This window comes from Salmo salar, chromosome ssa18 (assembly GCF_905237065.1).
Source record: "Salmo salar chromosome ssa18, Ssal_v3.1, whole genome shotgun sequence".
NCBI lineage: Eukaryota > Metazoa > Chordata > Actinopteri > Salmoniformes > Salmonidae > Salmo > Salmo salar.
In genome coordinates, this window is record NC_059459.1 from 65,572,444 (window position 1) to 65,589,612 (window position 17,169).

General features: G+C 44.8%; 1 protein-coding gene across 1 annotated transcript in view; it reads right to left on the reverse strand.

The window, feature by feature from the left end:
• LOC106577695 (fibroblast growth factor 11-like) overlaps window positions 1–17,169 on the reverse strand; it is a 116,745-nt gene that overhangs the window by 45,081 nt on the left and 54,495 nt on the right. Inside the window, exon 3 of the mRNA XM_014156024.2 lies at window positions 13,215–13,325. Within this exon, the coding sequence (XP_014011499.1) occupies window positions 13,215–13,325 (111 nt within the window). The remainder of the gene's footprint in view (window positions 1–13,214; window positions 13,326–17,169) is intronic.

Consider the following 17,169-nt stretch of genomic DNA (forward strand, 5'->3'; position numbering starts at 1 on the left):
CATTCTCAGTGAACTGAACTCACAGTGTTTGAAAAACACAATTACAGCCTCCTCTCGTTTAATTCCTACCTCCATCTGTCAGTGAAAAAAGAAATAGAGGAAGAAAGTCAGAAGTTTAAGAACAACAAATCCTCTCTGTTCCACCTGGGGGTCAGAGTGACCAGGAAGAGAGAGATAAAGAGAGAGGGGGAAAGGAAAGTGTGAGAGAGAGGAGAGAGAGAGAGAGAGAGAGAAAGAAAGAAACTGAGAGAGGTGGGAAAGGAGAGTGAGAGAAGGAGAGAAGAGAGAGAGAAGGAAAGAGGGAAAGATGGCGAGATAAAGAGAGAGGGGGAAAAGGAAGGTCTGGAGAAAGAGAGAGAAGGAGAGAAAGACAGAAAGAGAGAGAGAGAAACCGAGAGAGGGGGGAAAGGAGAGTGAGACAGATTGAGAGAGTGAGAAATGAGAGGGCAAGATGAGAAAGAGTACGAAAGAAGGAGAGAGAGAGAACAGAAGGCCTTAAGCCTATGGAATTCATTACAGAGTGAAACCTGCAGAATTCATCTTTACCAACACTGTAAACAACACTTTCTTTCTCCTTTCCCACTTTCTTTTTTCTCATTGTGAAGGGATACTTCTGGGATTTTGGCAGGATCTGGCACCTCTCCGTTCTGGACTGTTTCGTTCCGGAACCTATTTGGCCGGATACGGTACCTCTACCTTTTTTTGGTTACTACATGATTCTGTATGTGCTATTTCATAGTTTTGATGTCTTCGCTATTATTCTACAATGTAGAAAATAGTACAAATAAAGAAAAACCCTTGAATGAGTAGGTGTGTCCAAACTTTTGACTGGTAGTGTACAGTAAGTCCTCTCTCATCATCAGCGAGTCTTGAACGTGAGACCAGTGTACCCTCTGTGTGGGGGGATATACCAAGTAACAGGTTAACGTGAGCGATATTGACAAAACGCCCCTCGGCTTCACAACACCGCGGGAGCCATGCAGATTTTAAACCGATGCCTGAAAGCATTAAGGCGACTGCTGCCGTGAGAAACAAAGCACTCACTCCCTGCCCTTGAAGGTTCTAAAAGGTCCCAAGAAACAAGCTAGGAATAGTAGCTTTAAATGAGCCACTCAATAGCCAGTATAAAAAAAAATAACAATCCATGCGCAATTATTAACAACTGACCGCTTTCGTCTAATACAGTTTTCTCGCTGAAAAAAAGAGAGTGATGAGGGGATGGGTGGTGAAAGAGTGCAGCCATGGCTGCCCCCCGCCGCCTCTCTCCATCTCTATCTCCAGGCCAGGCTTTTATTTGTTCTATCGATCCCTGAATCTCAACTAGGCCATTTCGCAAATGAACACGGTGTCACCGAAGACCACGGAGAAGATGACAAATAGAAGAGCACCCTCTCTATCGCACACACACACACACATTGAATATGTAATACCCCCTCCTCCCCAATAACCCCGGCCACTGCGACAGGCAGCACACACAATCCTCTCTCTCTCTTTCTCTCTCATCAAGACCCTGCTCTGACCTGTATTTCTCTTTTTGTCTCCCCTCCTCTCTTTTCTCCAATCTCTTTAATCATTAATCATTTCTCCCACCATTAATTTGCTCACATCCTCTCTCTGTCTCTTCACCTACTCTACAGTATCTCCTACTTTCCTATTACTCTCTCTCTCTCTCTCTCCCTCTGCCTTCTCCTTCTCCTCGCTATGTTCTGTTCCGTTCTTCCAGGCATCAAAGAGAGGGAGTGTCAGTCCGTCCCCCCACCCCTCCATCCCCTCCATGTCATTGTGAGTGAGAGTTTGTCCTTCTTTCTCGCTTCATCAACGGTGTCTCTCTTATCGTCACGGTTATACCACTCTCTGTAGATAATAGGTCAGCCTGCCGTTTCTCTGTTTCCGTTCCTCTTCTCTTTTTTCGCTCTCCCCTCTTTCTTTTCTCGAGATGCTTGGTGTGGCTCTGGGGAGACTGCTCAATTAATTAAAGTTGTTTGAGTGAGAGACAGAGAGGGAGAGAGAGAGAGATAAAGAGAGAGAAAGAGAGAGACGGAGGGTAAGCGAGAGTGCGAAGATAGATAGGTGGCTTTCCTGAATCAATCCCAGCAAGTCAATTTGAGAGCTTGAGATCATCTACACAATAAATAAACGAGGAAAAAAACTACCAGGGAGAGAGGGATGGAGGAGAGGAGAGGGCATCAGTGGGCTTGTTGATAAGCAGGAGGGATAGACGGATGGCAGAAGGGATAGAGAGTAGGCGTGGAGGAGAGGGAGGAAGGGCAATGGAGGGAAGGTGTGGAGATGGCATCAGTTTGTTTTGTTGCTGTGATGTTGTTCTGCATTGAGCCTTGCAGTGAGAACAGGATTAGCTGTCATGTAGAGAGTTCAACAAACAGCCAGGAAGTAGATGGACTACAAATAGATGGACTACAAGTAGATGGACTACAGGAAGTATAGCTTGTTCTCTACTTCCTATTTGGTAGGAGGGGTGGTAGAGAGGGGGGTGGTTGTATCTCAAATGACTCCCTAGTCCCTCATGTAGTGCACTACGTTTGACCCGAGCACTCAGGAATCAATTAATATCAGGATTTATGGATTACTTGAGTGACGTAAGATTGATTACTTTTGAAGTGCCTATGATACTCATTATCCTATTCCTATAGCAGTGGGTTTCATATAGCATGTATCCCAAATGGCACCCTATTTCCAATGGGCCCTGGTCAAAAGTAGTGGACTATATAGGGAATATGGTGCTATTTGTAATTGAAGTACTGTGTAATGCTCATCTGATGTTTATAAGCCCTATCTGTCTGTCACTCATCTCTCATCGCCATGATGACGCTACTTTAATGGATTACTCAGACATCATCACTCTACCAATCAGAGCAACAGATCGAGAGGAAGAGGATAGGGGTCACAAGAGGTCAAATAATGTAGAGACCACCAGTCATCTAACGTCTGCCTATACGCTCTATTCCTCTTTATTTTTTATTATTTTATCAAATTTTCTATATGACCATCCATCTACACTCTCTCCCTCTCTCTCTCTCTCACTCTCTGTATTTAACCTACTCTATTCATTCAGTGTTGTCTCACCTCTTTCTAGTTCTCTCCTTGGTTTATTCTCTTCTCTCTCTCTTTGATTCTACCTCCTGTGAAACACCTACACTCATTTATCTCTGTCTTATTCTACATCCTCATTTCTCAGCACCCCTTCTCTTTCTTACTTCTTTCTCTGTTGCTGTCCTCTGTCTCCCCGACTCTCTTTCACTCTCTCCTTCTCTCACACTGTCCCTTGATCTCACTTCCCTATTCCTCACCCTGTCTCATCCTCACACACCGTCTGTCTGTCTGTCTGTCTGTCTGTCTGTCTGTCTGTCTGTCTGTCTGTCTGTCTGTCTGTCTGTCTGTCTGTCTGTCTGTCTGTCTGTCTGTCTGTCTGTCTGTCTGTCTGTCTGTCTGTCTGTCTGTCTGTCTGTCTGTCTGTCTGTCTGACTACTTCTATACTGTCTGTCTGTCTGTCTGTCTGTCTACTTCTATACTGTCTCTCTCTCTCTGTCCACCTCTCTCTCTCTCTCTCTCTCTCTCTCTCTCTCTCTGTCTCTCTCTCTCTTTCTCTATGTATCTCTGTCTCTCACTTGCTCTCTCTGTCTCTCTCTGTCACCCGCTCCCTTCATCCGACTGCAGCATAAGAAGTACATTTCAATGCTTTCAATATATCGCATGCCTTTCCTTTCCTTGAGTGCTGCTATCTTTGTGCACAAAGTTTTGATGCTTTTCCTTTCAGAGGTTTTCCTTGTCTTGTCTGTCTGATGACTAAAGATAGCTGTTAACGACTGTAATACTTTGAGAGAGTTTCTGTTTCTGTGTGTGTGTGTGTGTGTGTGTGTGTGTGTGTGTGTGTGTGTGTGTGTGTGTGTGTGTGTGTGTGTGTGTGTGTGTGTGTGTGTGTGTGTGTGTGTGTGTGTGCATGCATGTGTGTGATCGAGTTACTCTAGGGAGGATGTCAGACCAAACCAATCCCTGAACTGGAAGAGATGAATAACGATTTTCAGAAGCAGTAATTGGAGGGGATAAAAGTGCAGGGAATCAAGCTGACTGGTCCTTATGGCTTTCCGATGGGATGTCCACACAAAAGTCAATTTCTCCTCCGCCTCTGTCCAGACGGATTGAGATTTTCAAAGCAGGCCAAATCCATTGACACCGCTTCACCACCCTTTCAACCCCAATCTCTCACTTTCTTGTTTTTCATCTTCCTCTGCTACTCTCTGGATATCTGTTTTTCAGTCTCCGTTTTTTTTCTCTGCCTCTCAATAAACTATTCTCACAACCTCTTACCCTCCCTGTCTCTCTTTCTTCTGTTTCTCTCTGTCTCACTTTCTTTTTCTCTCTCCATCTCTCTGTTTCATTTTCCGGTCTGTTTCTCCCTCCTACCTTTCTCTGTAGGTTGTGAGAGTCCCTCCTCTATTGCTACAGTATTAAGGCATCCTCCTCCTCTCCTCCCCCTATCTTCCCCCTCTCCATCTCCCCCTTTCTCCTTTCTCCTCCCTCCTTCATGTATCTCAAGTGGGAGGTCGAGCTCTCTCACACACACAGCCATGTCACAATGTCAACCCACTGGTCAGTCCAGCTGGTCAGAGAAGAGGTGTCCAAAATCTGGATTCTCCCTCCCTCCCTCCCTCCATTCCTCTCTCCCTCCCCTTTCCCTACCCCTATTGCATAACTCTCTGAAAGAGAGAGGGAGAGAAATAGCCAGCCTCTCTGACCTCCCACCAGAGGGGGGAGACACAGTGATTGAACGGCCATCAGTGGATCGCCAGCTGCTCCTTTGGCACCACAGTCCCTCCTCCCTTGATCTCCTCTTTCTCTCATCTCTCATCCCTCCTCTCTCTCCCCCTTCCCTGTCTTCCCATCTGTTCCTCTGCTGTCTGTTCCTCTGCTCTTTACCTTCCGTCCGTCCGTCCGTCCTTCCTTCCTTCCTTCCTTCCTTCCTTCCTTCCTTCCTTCCTTCCTTCCTTCCTTCCTTCCTTCCTTCCTTCCTTCCTGACACACAGTGCAATTGAGGCCCAGCTAGCACGTTTGTTTCCTTGAGGGAACATCTGTTTGTGGTTTCCCATTGGCTCTGGGAGTTATTATAATGATTTTATTTATTTAACCTTTATTTATTTAGGGAATGAAGTTTTTTTAACATTCTGAAAACAGAAGTGACGATGTTGCTGGCTCTAAGAATGTTTTACCCTGGTTCCCTGATACTTTTCCTGGGAGGTGTTATTAATGTTCTGAGAAAATAAATTATACGTTACTTGAAGGTAATTAAATAATGTTCTGAGAACATATTTCTATTAGACTTTTAACCTGTTAGGGCTAGGGGGCAGTATTGACACGGCCGGATAAAAAACGTACCCGATTTAATCTGGTTACTACTCCTGCCCAGTAACTAGAATATGCATATAATTAATGGCTTTGGATAGAAAACACCCTAAAGTTTCTAAAACTGTTTGAATGGTGTCTGTGAGTATAACAGAACTCATATGGCAGGCCAAAACCTGAGAAGATTCCATGCAGGAAGTGGCCTGTCTGACAAGTTGTTGTTCATCTTGGCTCTTTTTATTGAAGACTATAACGTGACACTTCCTACAGCTCCCATAGGCTCTCAGAGCCCGGGAAAAAGCTGAATGATATCGAGGCAGCCTCTGGCTGAAACACATTATCGCGTTTGGCAAGTGGCCGATCAGAGTACTATGGGCTTAGGCGCGTGCAGGAGTCGACCCCTTGCTTTATTTTCTTTCCTCTTTTTACCTAAACGCAGATTCCCGGTCGGAATATTATCGCTTTTTGCAAAAAAATTGATTTTAAACAGCGGTTGACATGCTTCGAAGTACGGTAATGGAATATTTAGAATTTTTTTGTCACGAAATGCGCCATGCTCGTCACCCTTATTTACCCTTTCGGATAGTGTCTTGAACGCACGAACAAAACGCCGCTATTTGGATATAACAATGGATTATTTGGGACCAAACCAACATTTGTTATTGAAGTAGAAGTCCTGGAAGTGCATTCTGACGAAGAACAGCAAAGGTAATAACATTTTTCTTATAGTAAATCTGACTTTGGTGAGTGCTAAACTTGCTGGGTGTCTAAATAGCTAGCCCTGTGATGCCGGGCTATCTACTGAGAATATTGCAAAATGTGCTTTCACCGAAAAGCTATTTTAAAATCGGACATATCGAGTGCATAGAGGAGTTCTGTATCTATTATTCTTAAAATAATTGTTATGTTTTTTGTGAACGTTTATCGTGAGTGATTTAGTAAATTCACCGGCAGTGTTCGGTGGGAATGCTAGTCACATGCTAGTCACATGCTAATGTAAAAAGCTGGTTTTTGATATAAATATGAACTTGATTGAACAAAACATGCATGTATTGTATAACATAATGTCCTAGGGTTGTCATCTGATGAAGATCATCAAAGGTTAGTGCTGCATTTAGCTGTGGTTTGGGTTTATGTGACATTATATGCTAGCTTGAAAAATGGGTGTCTGATTATTTCTGGCTGGGTACTCTGCTGACATAATCTAATGTTTTGCTTTCGTTGTAAAGCCTTTTTGAAATCGGACAGTGTGGTTAGATTAACAAGAGTCTTGTCTTTAAAATGGTGTAAAATAATAATATGTTTGAAAAATTGAAGTTTTTGCATTTTTTAGGTATTTGAATATCGCGCCACGGGATTACACTGGCAAGCGTCCCACCTAGCCCATAGAGGTTAATAACACTGCCAGCTTATTTTGGGTTAACTGTTTTGAACAAGCACAGACAGTGCCATCAAAGCTCATCACTAAGCTAAGGACTCTGGGACTCAACATCTCCCTCTGCAACTGGATCCTGGACTTCCTGACGGGCAGCCCCCTGGTGAGAAGGGTAGGCAACAACACAACTCCCACGCTGATCCTCAACACGGGGGCCCCTCAGGGGTGTGTGCTTAGACCCCTCCTGTACTCCCTGTTCACCCACGACTACGTGGCAATGCACGACTCCAACAACGCCATTACATTTGCCTACAACACAACGGTGGTAGGCCTGATCACCGTCAATGATGAGACAGCCTACAGGGTGGAGAACAGAGACAACAACCTCTCCCTCAACATGAGCAAGACAAAAGAGCTGATTGTGGACTCCAGGCCGAGCACGCCCCCATTCACACCGACGGGGCTATAGTGGAGTGGGTTGAAAGCTTCAAGTTCCTTTGTGTCCACATCACTGACAAACGATCACTGTCCAAACACACCAATGCAGTCATGAAGATGGCACAGCAACGCCTATTCCCCCTCAGGAGACTAAAAAGATTTGGTATGGGTCCTCAGATCCTCAAAAAGTTCTACAGCTGCACCATCAAGAGAATCCTGACTGGTTGCGTCACCGCTTGGTATGGCAACTGCTCGGCATCCGACTGCAAGGCGCTACAGAGGGTAGTTTGTACGGTCCAGTACATCACTGAGGCCAAGCTTCCTGACATCATAACCTATATACTAGGCGGTGTCAGAGGAAGGCCATAAAAAAGACTCCAGCCACCCTAGTCGTAGACTGTTCTCTCTGCTACCGTTAGTTAAGCGGTACCGGAGTGCCAAGTCTAGGTCCAAAAGCCTCCATATCAGCTTCTACCCCCAAGCAATTAGACTGCTAAACAGTTAATCAAATGGCTACCCAGACTATTTGAATTGACACCCTTTTTTACGCTGCTGCTACTCACTGTTTATTATCTATTTATAGTTACTTTACCCCTACCTACATGTATATATTACCTCAATCTAACTCGACTAACCTGTACCTCCGCACATTGACTCAATGTCACGACTTCCGCCGAAGTCGGTTCCTCTCCTTGTTCAGGCGACGTTCGGCTGTCGACGTCACCGGTCTTCTAGCCATCGCCGATCCACCTTTCATTTTCCATTTGTTTTGTCTTGTTTTCCCACACACCTGGTTTACATTCCCTCATCACTTGTCGTGTATATAACCCTCTGTTCCCCCTATGTCTGTGTGTGGAATTGTTTATTGTCAAGGTTGGCATGCTTCCGGCTGGTTTGCGCCGGGTTTTGTTTTTGTGCCCGTGCTTCGTGGCAGCCTTACTTGTTCTTTGGGCATTTGTTTTTGTGACGCGGTTGCGTTCTGTTCTAATAATTGCCTCAGTAAATTGCTTTGTCCACTCATCTCTGCTCTCCTGCGCCTGACTTCCATGCACCAGCTACACCCACCATTGACACTCAGTACCGGTACCCCCTGCATATAGCCTCATTATTTTTAATTTTTTTATTATTATTATTTTCTAGCAAATATTTTCTGACTTAAAAAAAAAAATACTGCATTGTTGGTTAAGGGCTTGTAAGTAAGCTTTTCACTTTAAGGTCTACACCTGTTGTGTTCGGCGCATGTGACAAATACAATTTGATTTTATTTGACAGATAGGCCACATGGAAATTGATTTGCTGAGGCATTAATCATACAAACACATTCATTTCTTTGTTGTGGCACAGCGTCAGTGAGATTTGAACCAATGATCTTCTGTTTGCTTTCGAGGGAATTAGTCCACTGCACCAACAGGATGGAGCAAGCATGCCATGTTTTTTTTAAACTCATACAAAGCTTTTAATTTTAGTTTATTCAAACAGACCCCATACCCCAGGAAACAATCAGTCATTCAAATCAGGTGTGGCCAATTAGTGGGCGCGGCCAACACACCTGAACACACTTAACAAGATAGAGGATAGTCAGAGTTTTGTATTCATAGGTTGCACCTCTTTCACCCGGTCACATCACGCCATTGTTATGAACGTTCTCAAGCCTCCCTCTGCCAGCGGCCCCGTAGTGGTGCAAAAAAGTTGTGATAAGCCCAGTCATTCGGGATGGAGGCTATCAAATCAAATCAAAGTTTATTTGTCACGTGCGCCGAATACAACAGATGTAGACCTTACAGTGAAATGCTTACTTACAGGCTCTAACCAATAGTGCAAAAAAGGTATTAGGTGAACAATAGGTAGGTAAAGAAATAAAACAACAGTAAAAAAACAAGCTATATACAGTAGCGAGGCTATAAAGTAGCGAGGCTACATACAGACACCGGTTAGTCAGGCTGATTAAGGTAGTATGTACATGTAGATATGGTTAAAGTGACTATGCATATATGACATTGGCTGTTTAGTCTTAATTACACTATAGTGTCCTGGAAATATGATGACATCGTTAAAGTAGGCTGATATTTAGAAGGAAACAACTTTGCCATCATTATCATGTAGTCAAATTTACTTTAGACAGAGGACAATGTTGTCATTAGCTTGCAAAGTTTGTCAAAAATAGCTAGCAATGCTAATGTCAGCCAGTTGGTGGTCTACCCTCAATCTTAGCTAGCTATCTAACATTATACTCCATCTAAAGTCCATCTGGTGACATCAAAAATGATGACAAATTATTTTCCTCTTTTTGAAATGTCATTGTATTTCAGAGCCACAGTAATGCCCTTTTATTTGTATTTTACCCCCAATTTTGTGATATCCAATTGCGATCTTGTAATGCACATTTGATGAAATCTTCATCAGCACTCACGTACAACGCTTTGAGTAGAATGCTCAGTCGGTCATCAATGTGACGAAACAAAAAGTGATCTGAATGTTCTGAAAACATGACTTTTAATAGAACCATCAGGAAACTTGTAGAAAATGTTATGCTGAATTACTGAAATTCCCACCTAATACACATATGGTTCTCAGAACGTTATGTGCTAGCTGGGTATCCTGCACCATTCCCAGAATGTTGTGGGAAGGTTGTATGTAAAATAACCACGCTTTCACCAAGCTCTAAGAACCATAAGGTTCTCAGAATGATATGTGCAGGAAGGAAGGAAGAGATTTCTCCTCCAGAGGAGAGCAGAGTGGTAGAAACAAGACAGAGGTGATGGTGGAGGATGTATACCCCCATGCCCCCTTTCACTCCAAGGTGTGTATTGGGTCTTTGTGGCCCGGCCCCTGGGGGCTGTAAGGGGGCCTTAGGTGGACATATTCCATATCTGAGGCCATGGGGCTGGGTCAATGTGCCCAGGACTGGGGGCACGAACTAGGTTCAGGGGCTATTTGCCATGGGGCCTTAGTTTGGGGTCTGTCAGGGCGCTGGAAGTGGAAGTTCCTGGGGCTGGAGGCCGGGGGTTGGGGGCTAGAGACTTATGCGGGTAGCTGAAGGCTGGGGGTCGCAGGGATCGATCCGACAAGACGGCTTTGGTAAAATTAGCAATTAACTGGCAGGGCGGTGCAGCCGCAGTGTGTAATACGCCTGGCCAAGGGCCAAATGCCCAGGGGCCAAATGCCCAGGGGCCTCTGCCAACAGCAGCCTCTCTGCCTAATTGTCAGAGTGAGGGAGGAAAAGAGAGCAGCGGAATAGAGGAAGGAGAAGGGGAGGAGAGGGAGGCCTCCCATCCCAGTGTCCTTTAACAACTTCCAATGGTCAAATGTACTTTGAGAGAGTTTCTGTGTTTGTGTGTATGTGTGTGTGTGTTTGGCTTGTTAGCAAAATGTAGAGAGGAGGGCAGGGGAAGCCCGGGAAGGCCTGCCTGTGGGCACAGGTCCAGCAGAAGACTGCAGACACTCTGTGTGCATCCAAAAGGGCACCCTATTCCCCATATAGTGCACTTCTTTTGACCAGGGTGCATAGGGAATAGGGTGCCATTTGGGACTCAGGCTGTTTCTGTAGAACTCATATGAATCTGACCATTTCCTCCTTAATTATTTATCTCCATTTGCTGCTGATTTGGACCTTTTCTGACTGGCCTCCTTAGCATACGCCGCAGTAGGGTGCATAATTACACACACACACACACACACACACACACACACACACACACACACACACACACACACACACACACACACACACACACACACACACACACACACACACACACATACATTAGCACATGTACAGACATACACTTTTTTTATATAGGAGAGGTCAGGGAACCAGTGGGGGTCCTGATGGGAGACTTATCACTTCAGGAGGATGAGAAGCAGAGACAGAGCGAGGGAGAGTGAGGGGGAGAAAGGGAGAGAAAGAGAGAGTGTGGAGTGTAAGCTGTAGCGTGACCGAGACAGAGTATACTCAGCAGGTCTCTCAGCCACTCAGAACCCTAGCAGCCTGGTTGTGTTGTGTATGAAGGGTATCTCTGCTCCCGCCATAGGTAGAAGGCCTGTCATTTTGTCATTCTGTTATGGGGTATCTCTGCTCCCTCCATAGGGAGAAGGCCTGTCATTTTGTCATTCTGTTATGGGGTATCTCTGCTCTCTCCATAGGGAAAAGGCCTGTCATTCTGTTATGGGCTACAGTAAATACTGTAGGGGTCATCCAGACCTCAAACATACATGCTCAAACACGTACATAAACATGCACGCACACACTTTGCACAGACACACAGACACACACACACACAGACACACACACACACACACACAGACACACAGACACACACACACACACACACACACACACACACACACACACACACACACACACACACACACACACACACACACACACACACACACACACACACACACACACACACACACAAAAAACCCAATAATTTCTCCCATTCAATATTCTGTGCAGTGGGGTAGATGCTTGTGCTGTAGATTGATACGCAATTACAATGATGTCAATCATACCACAATTCCACCGTGCTGTGAGAATTAATAAATAATCTACCTTGAATGAAATCCTGTACTGTACATTCCAGATCTCCCTCCATTCGTCTATTTTTCTCTCTTTTTCTCTCTCACTTCACCGCTCTCTCTCTCTCTCTTTACCCCCCCTCTCTCTCCCACCTTCTGCATCTCCCCTGTTTCCCTTACAAAGCGCTCACAGTAACAGTAAGACTGATGTAAGGTTTGATGGAATTATAGTTATCAAATTAACTGTAGCTCACACTCAAAAACACTTCATGGCTGGCCTCCAATCTCTAAATAAATGACTTAATACCCCAACCGGGACCTGTTTTGTTACGCAAGGATTTACTCTCTATACTGTCCCTACCTAAAAATCACCCACACTGGCTAAAAGGAGTTAGTTGTACAATATATTTAAGATTTAAGACTCACAAAATCTTATGGAATAATGTGTCCACGATTACTGTAAAAATACGTACTGTCTAAAAATAGGTACTGTCTAAAAAGCATTCACACTATTCCAATACGAAGTGTAGATTTTCATATTGCAATACATACTGTAAAGAGTTACATGGCATTACATAATGACCCTCAACATTACCCCCCCCCCCCCCTTTGAGAAAGGAACAGCATGCGTTGCGTATCACTAGATAATCACAGTGCCTTGGGATCTACAGTAAGCATGACTTTCCTCATTACAAATTATGCTAGCGTTATACCTTTTCACCGTAAGGTATTTCACTGTAAGCTAGTGGGAAGTGCGGCATCAACACATCGTGGGTATCCTATAATGCTCTATTGATCTGTTGTATGAGAGCCCAGTGGTCCCAGAGGAAGGGAAGGTATGTTCTGCTCAGTGATCACCCAGGTGAAAACCCTATCCTCCTTCAAACTAAAAGTCCTAACATAAGCAGGTCTCACATTATAATGATCTGGTACAGGAGAGACCAGTGGGCCGTAGAGGACGGGGGATACTCTATCTTTTGGTCAGTGATCATTCAGGTGAAAACCCTGACTGAGGGTAATACACCCAGCAGAGAGACTACTCAGCAGGTCATCGAAGTTTCCCCTACTTACAGATTCAGGATCAGCTCCCCCTCCCCCAATCCTAACCTTAACCATTAGTGAAGAAAATGCTAGAATGACCCAAGATCAGCATGTTCACCCTACACCCGGATAATTGATCCAGCAGGAAGACTACTCGCTGGGGCTAACTACCGTGCTACCTGGGGAAGATCTGTGAGGAACCAGAGCTATGTGGATAACAGGGAGAAAGTGTCTTCAGCTGTTTTAGACTTGTCTAACTGACACTCCAGATGGGCAGACAGAGGGACAGGACAGCCAGGGGTTGAGGACAGCAGACTGTCAGACGCAGACAGACAGGTGCATAACCGTCCCTGGAAGGTTATAGGAACAGTGAACATAGACAGACAGATGTGAGACTCACAGATGGACAGCAGGGTTATAGGGAGACAGACAGGTGTGAGCCAGCCAGCCAGACAGATGTGAACCAGACAGACAGACTTACAGAAGGAGCTGCTTTCGTCCTTTGTGCCGTCCATGGTGCCATCCGGAAGCATCTGGAGGTAGAAGCCATGCCGGTTGTAGAGTCTTGTGACGATGCCTTTCAGTTGGGGCTCTGCAGGTGGAGAGAACAGGACAGGGTTAACAACACACAGGTACCACGGCAACCAACTTATGTGTGTGGCCTCATACTGCCCTAACCTACACAAACACAGCATCTGGGAACGTGTGTGTGTGTGTGTGTGTGTGTGTGTGTGTGTGTGTGTGTGTGTGTGTGTGTGTGTGTGTGTGTGTGTGTGTGTGTGTGTCATGACTTTAAGCAGGTGGTTGATATCAAGGTTGATGTCTAGCAGTTAAAGAAAGATTCTGCACACTGCAATCTATTTCCTCCCAACTTCCACCTATATTTCAACATCAGGTCTTTAAAGACCTTAAGGACAACTCCTCCCAAAAACTATATTTTGGTATTTGCTTCATTAGTACATTGTTGATATAGTTCCAAAAATGTTTTGCTTGTCAGCAATCACGTTTTCAAGATGTATAATTTTCAAAAACAGAAATACACCTGCCCTTATGAAGAAATAAAATGCAGTCAGATTGCAGTATAACTGCAGTACACTTTCACTGCAGTTTCAAAACTGCAATCTTTTTTGTAAGGGTGGTATGATGCATTTTGCATTATATGATGCAAAATGCATCATACCGGCTGTATTTATGTCATTTCATTCGGACTAATGACTTATAAAACAAATGCCAAATAGTTTGGGTTTGGAATTTTTCTTTAAGGTGTTGTTATTATGGACAAATTCTGGAGCAGACTGCATGTAAATTACAGTGTGCAGAGTGCTCTTTTTTTACTGGTGAACAAACAGTTACTAAGGGAGAGAACTTTGTGTCCCCCTAATGCATGAGAGTCCTGCTATTTACACTGAAAGGCACCGTCTGTGTCTACAGTGGCCTTCTGATTGATGGGACCTTGCAAGGTGCCTGCTTAAAAAGGGACAGCCTCTACTGTGAGGAAGGTAGAGTGTGTGTGTGTCTATTGCCTAGCACGGAGAATGCTTCATTAAAGATGGATAGCATGTGAGACTGTGCTGCTCTGTTTGGGTAGAGGATTGAGAGAGAGAGAGAGAGAGAGAGAGAGAGAGAGAGAGAGAGAGAGAGAGAACGAATGACAGACAGAAGGCGAGAAAGACAAAGAAACACTTTACTGAGCTACTAAAAGTTGCACGACCGGGGACACCATTTTCCATCTACTGTGGTGATCTGTTTTGTTGTTTTCAGAATATGTTCGGAGGCAGAAAAGTTGTTTGTCGAGCTAGCTGGGATTTATATCTTATATGAACTGTGAGTTTATCTGCTGCATTTGCAGCCTCTTGTTGTGTGTATTAGCTTCTGGTTGACAGCTAGCTTGCTAGTATGCTTGCTAACGCTATGGGACAACAGCAGTTGTTTACCCTGCCTGACAACAGATCAAATCCTTCACTTAGAACCTCCAAAGAGCAGGAAAATAACGTGTAGCATCTTGTGTAGCTTCCTGTTGACAGCAGGGGAAAGCAGTTGTTTCTTTTTTCTGTGCTCCACACAAGACAGTCCCTCACTTTAGACCTTCCAAGAGCAGGGAAATACAGGGAATGTGTAGCACCTTGTTCCAGTGTGCTAGCTAACGATACAGGACAACAGTAGGGTGACCACATTTAAAATACCCAAATGCGGGACAACAGGAAGATTTTGTGGGACAGTGTAGCCTACATTAAAATATATATATTTTTTGTCATCAGGTGTCTGTAAAAAAAAAAAACTTAGGCATTAATATGAGGGCTAAGTGCCTTGCCCCACAAGTTAAAGATATCTCATTTCAAAATAGGCCATCATCACTGTCAATCGTGAATTATAATTTTTAACGATTTACTGTCAAATTATGGTGTTAACAAACTATATAGCCTTCCTGTATTTTGTTCAATCAAAGCACATTTTGCCTAGTTACGTGCGCTGGACTATTCAAGTAACTATCCTAAAATCTCAAGAAATTAGGTGGTGTTTTTGGTGTAACAGTAACATCATACTATGCTATTATACACTGCTCAAAAAAATAAAGGGAACACTTAAACAACACAATGTAACTCCAAGTCAATCACACTTCTGTGAAATCAAACTGTCCACTTAGGAAGCAACACTGATTGACAATACATTTCACATACTGTTGTGCAAATTATAGGCAATTAGCAAGACACCCCCAATAAAGGAGTGGTTCTGCAGGTGGGGACCACAGACCACTTCTCAGTTCCTATGCTTCCTGGCTGATGTTTTGGTCACTTTTGAATGCTGGCGGTGCTTTCACTCTAGTGGTAGCATGAGACGGAGTCTACAACCCACACAAGTGGCTCAGGTAGTGCAGCTCATCCAGGATGGCACATCAATGCGAGCTGTGGCAAGAAGGTTTGCTGTGTCTGTCAGTGTAGTGTCCAGAGCATGGAGGCGCTACCAGGAGACAGGCCAGTACATCAGGAGATGTGGAGGAGGCCGTAGGAGGGCAACAACCCAGCAGCAGGACCGCTTTGTGCAAGGAGGAGCAGGAGAAGCACTGCCAGAGCCCTGCAAAATGACCTCCAGCAGGCCACAAATGTGCATGTGTCTGCTCAAACGGTCAGAAACAGACTCCATGAGGGTGGTATGAGGGCCCGACGTCCACAGGTGGGGGTTGTGCTTACAGCCCAACACCATGCAGGACGTTTGGCATTTGCCAGAGAACACCAAGATTGGCAAATTCGCCACTGGCGTCCTGTGCTCTTCACAGATGAAAGCAGGTTCACACTGAGCACGTGACAGACGTGACAGAGTCTGGAGACGCCATGGAGAACGTTCTGCTGCCTGCAACATCCTCCAGCATGACCGGTATGGCGGTGGGTCAGTCATGGTGTGGGGTGGCATTTCTTTGGGGGGCCGCGTAGCCCTCCATGTGCTCGCCAGAGGTAGCCTGACTGCCATTAGGTACCGAGATGAGATCCTCAGACCCCTTGTGAGACCATATGCTGGTATGGTTGGCCCTGGGTTCCTCCTAATGCAAGACAATGCTAGACCTCATGTGGCTGGAGTGTGTCAGCAGTTCCTGCAAGAGGAAGGCATTGATGCTATGGACTGGCCCGCCCGTTCCCCAGATCTGAATCCAATTGAGCACATCTGGGACATCATGTCTCGCTCCATCCACCAACGCCACGTTGCACCACAGACTGTCCAGGAGTTAGTGGATGCTTTAGTCCAGGTCTGGGAGGAGATCCCTCAGGAGACCATCCGCCACCTCATCAGGAGCATGCCCAGGCGTTGTAGGGAGGTCATACAGGCACGTGGAGGCCACACACACTACTGAGCCTCATTTTGACTTGTTTTAAGGACATTACATCAAAGTTGGATCAGCCTGTAGTGTGGTTTTCCACTTTAATTTTGAGTGTGACTCCAAATCCAGACCTCCATGGGTTGATAAATTGGATTTCCATTGATTATTTTTGTGTGATTTTGTTGTCAGCACATTCAAATATGTAAAGAAAAAAGTATTTAAGAAGATTATTTCTTTCATTCAGATCTAGGATGTGTTGTTTAAGTGTTCCCTTTATTTTTTTGAGCAGTATATTTGGTTCTCAATGCAAATAAATCATTGTGATCTTCCAAGACATTGATTCAGCTTTGATCTAACTGTACTAAACGAGCGCCACTGTGAGAAGTAGCAGCATGCTGCTCTGGACACCCCTGCTCCCGCTGCACTGAACAAGCTAATTGAAGCGCACCTAGCTACTCATTTGCCTCGCGCAAAATTTGGTGATGCAGAAACGAGAAACTGCATGTGTGGCTGTTTTATGAAAATCTGGGAATGTGTGGATACGGAAACATTTCTGTCTGTTCTTACTTTTATAGCTCTTCGTCAGAAGCCTGCTTTTTGTAAGTAGTTAGGCTAACTCTACTCT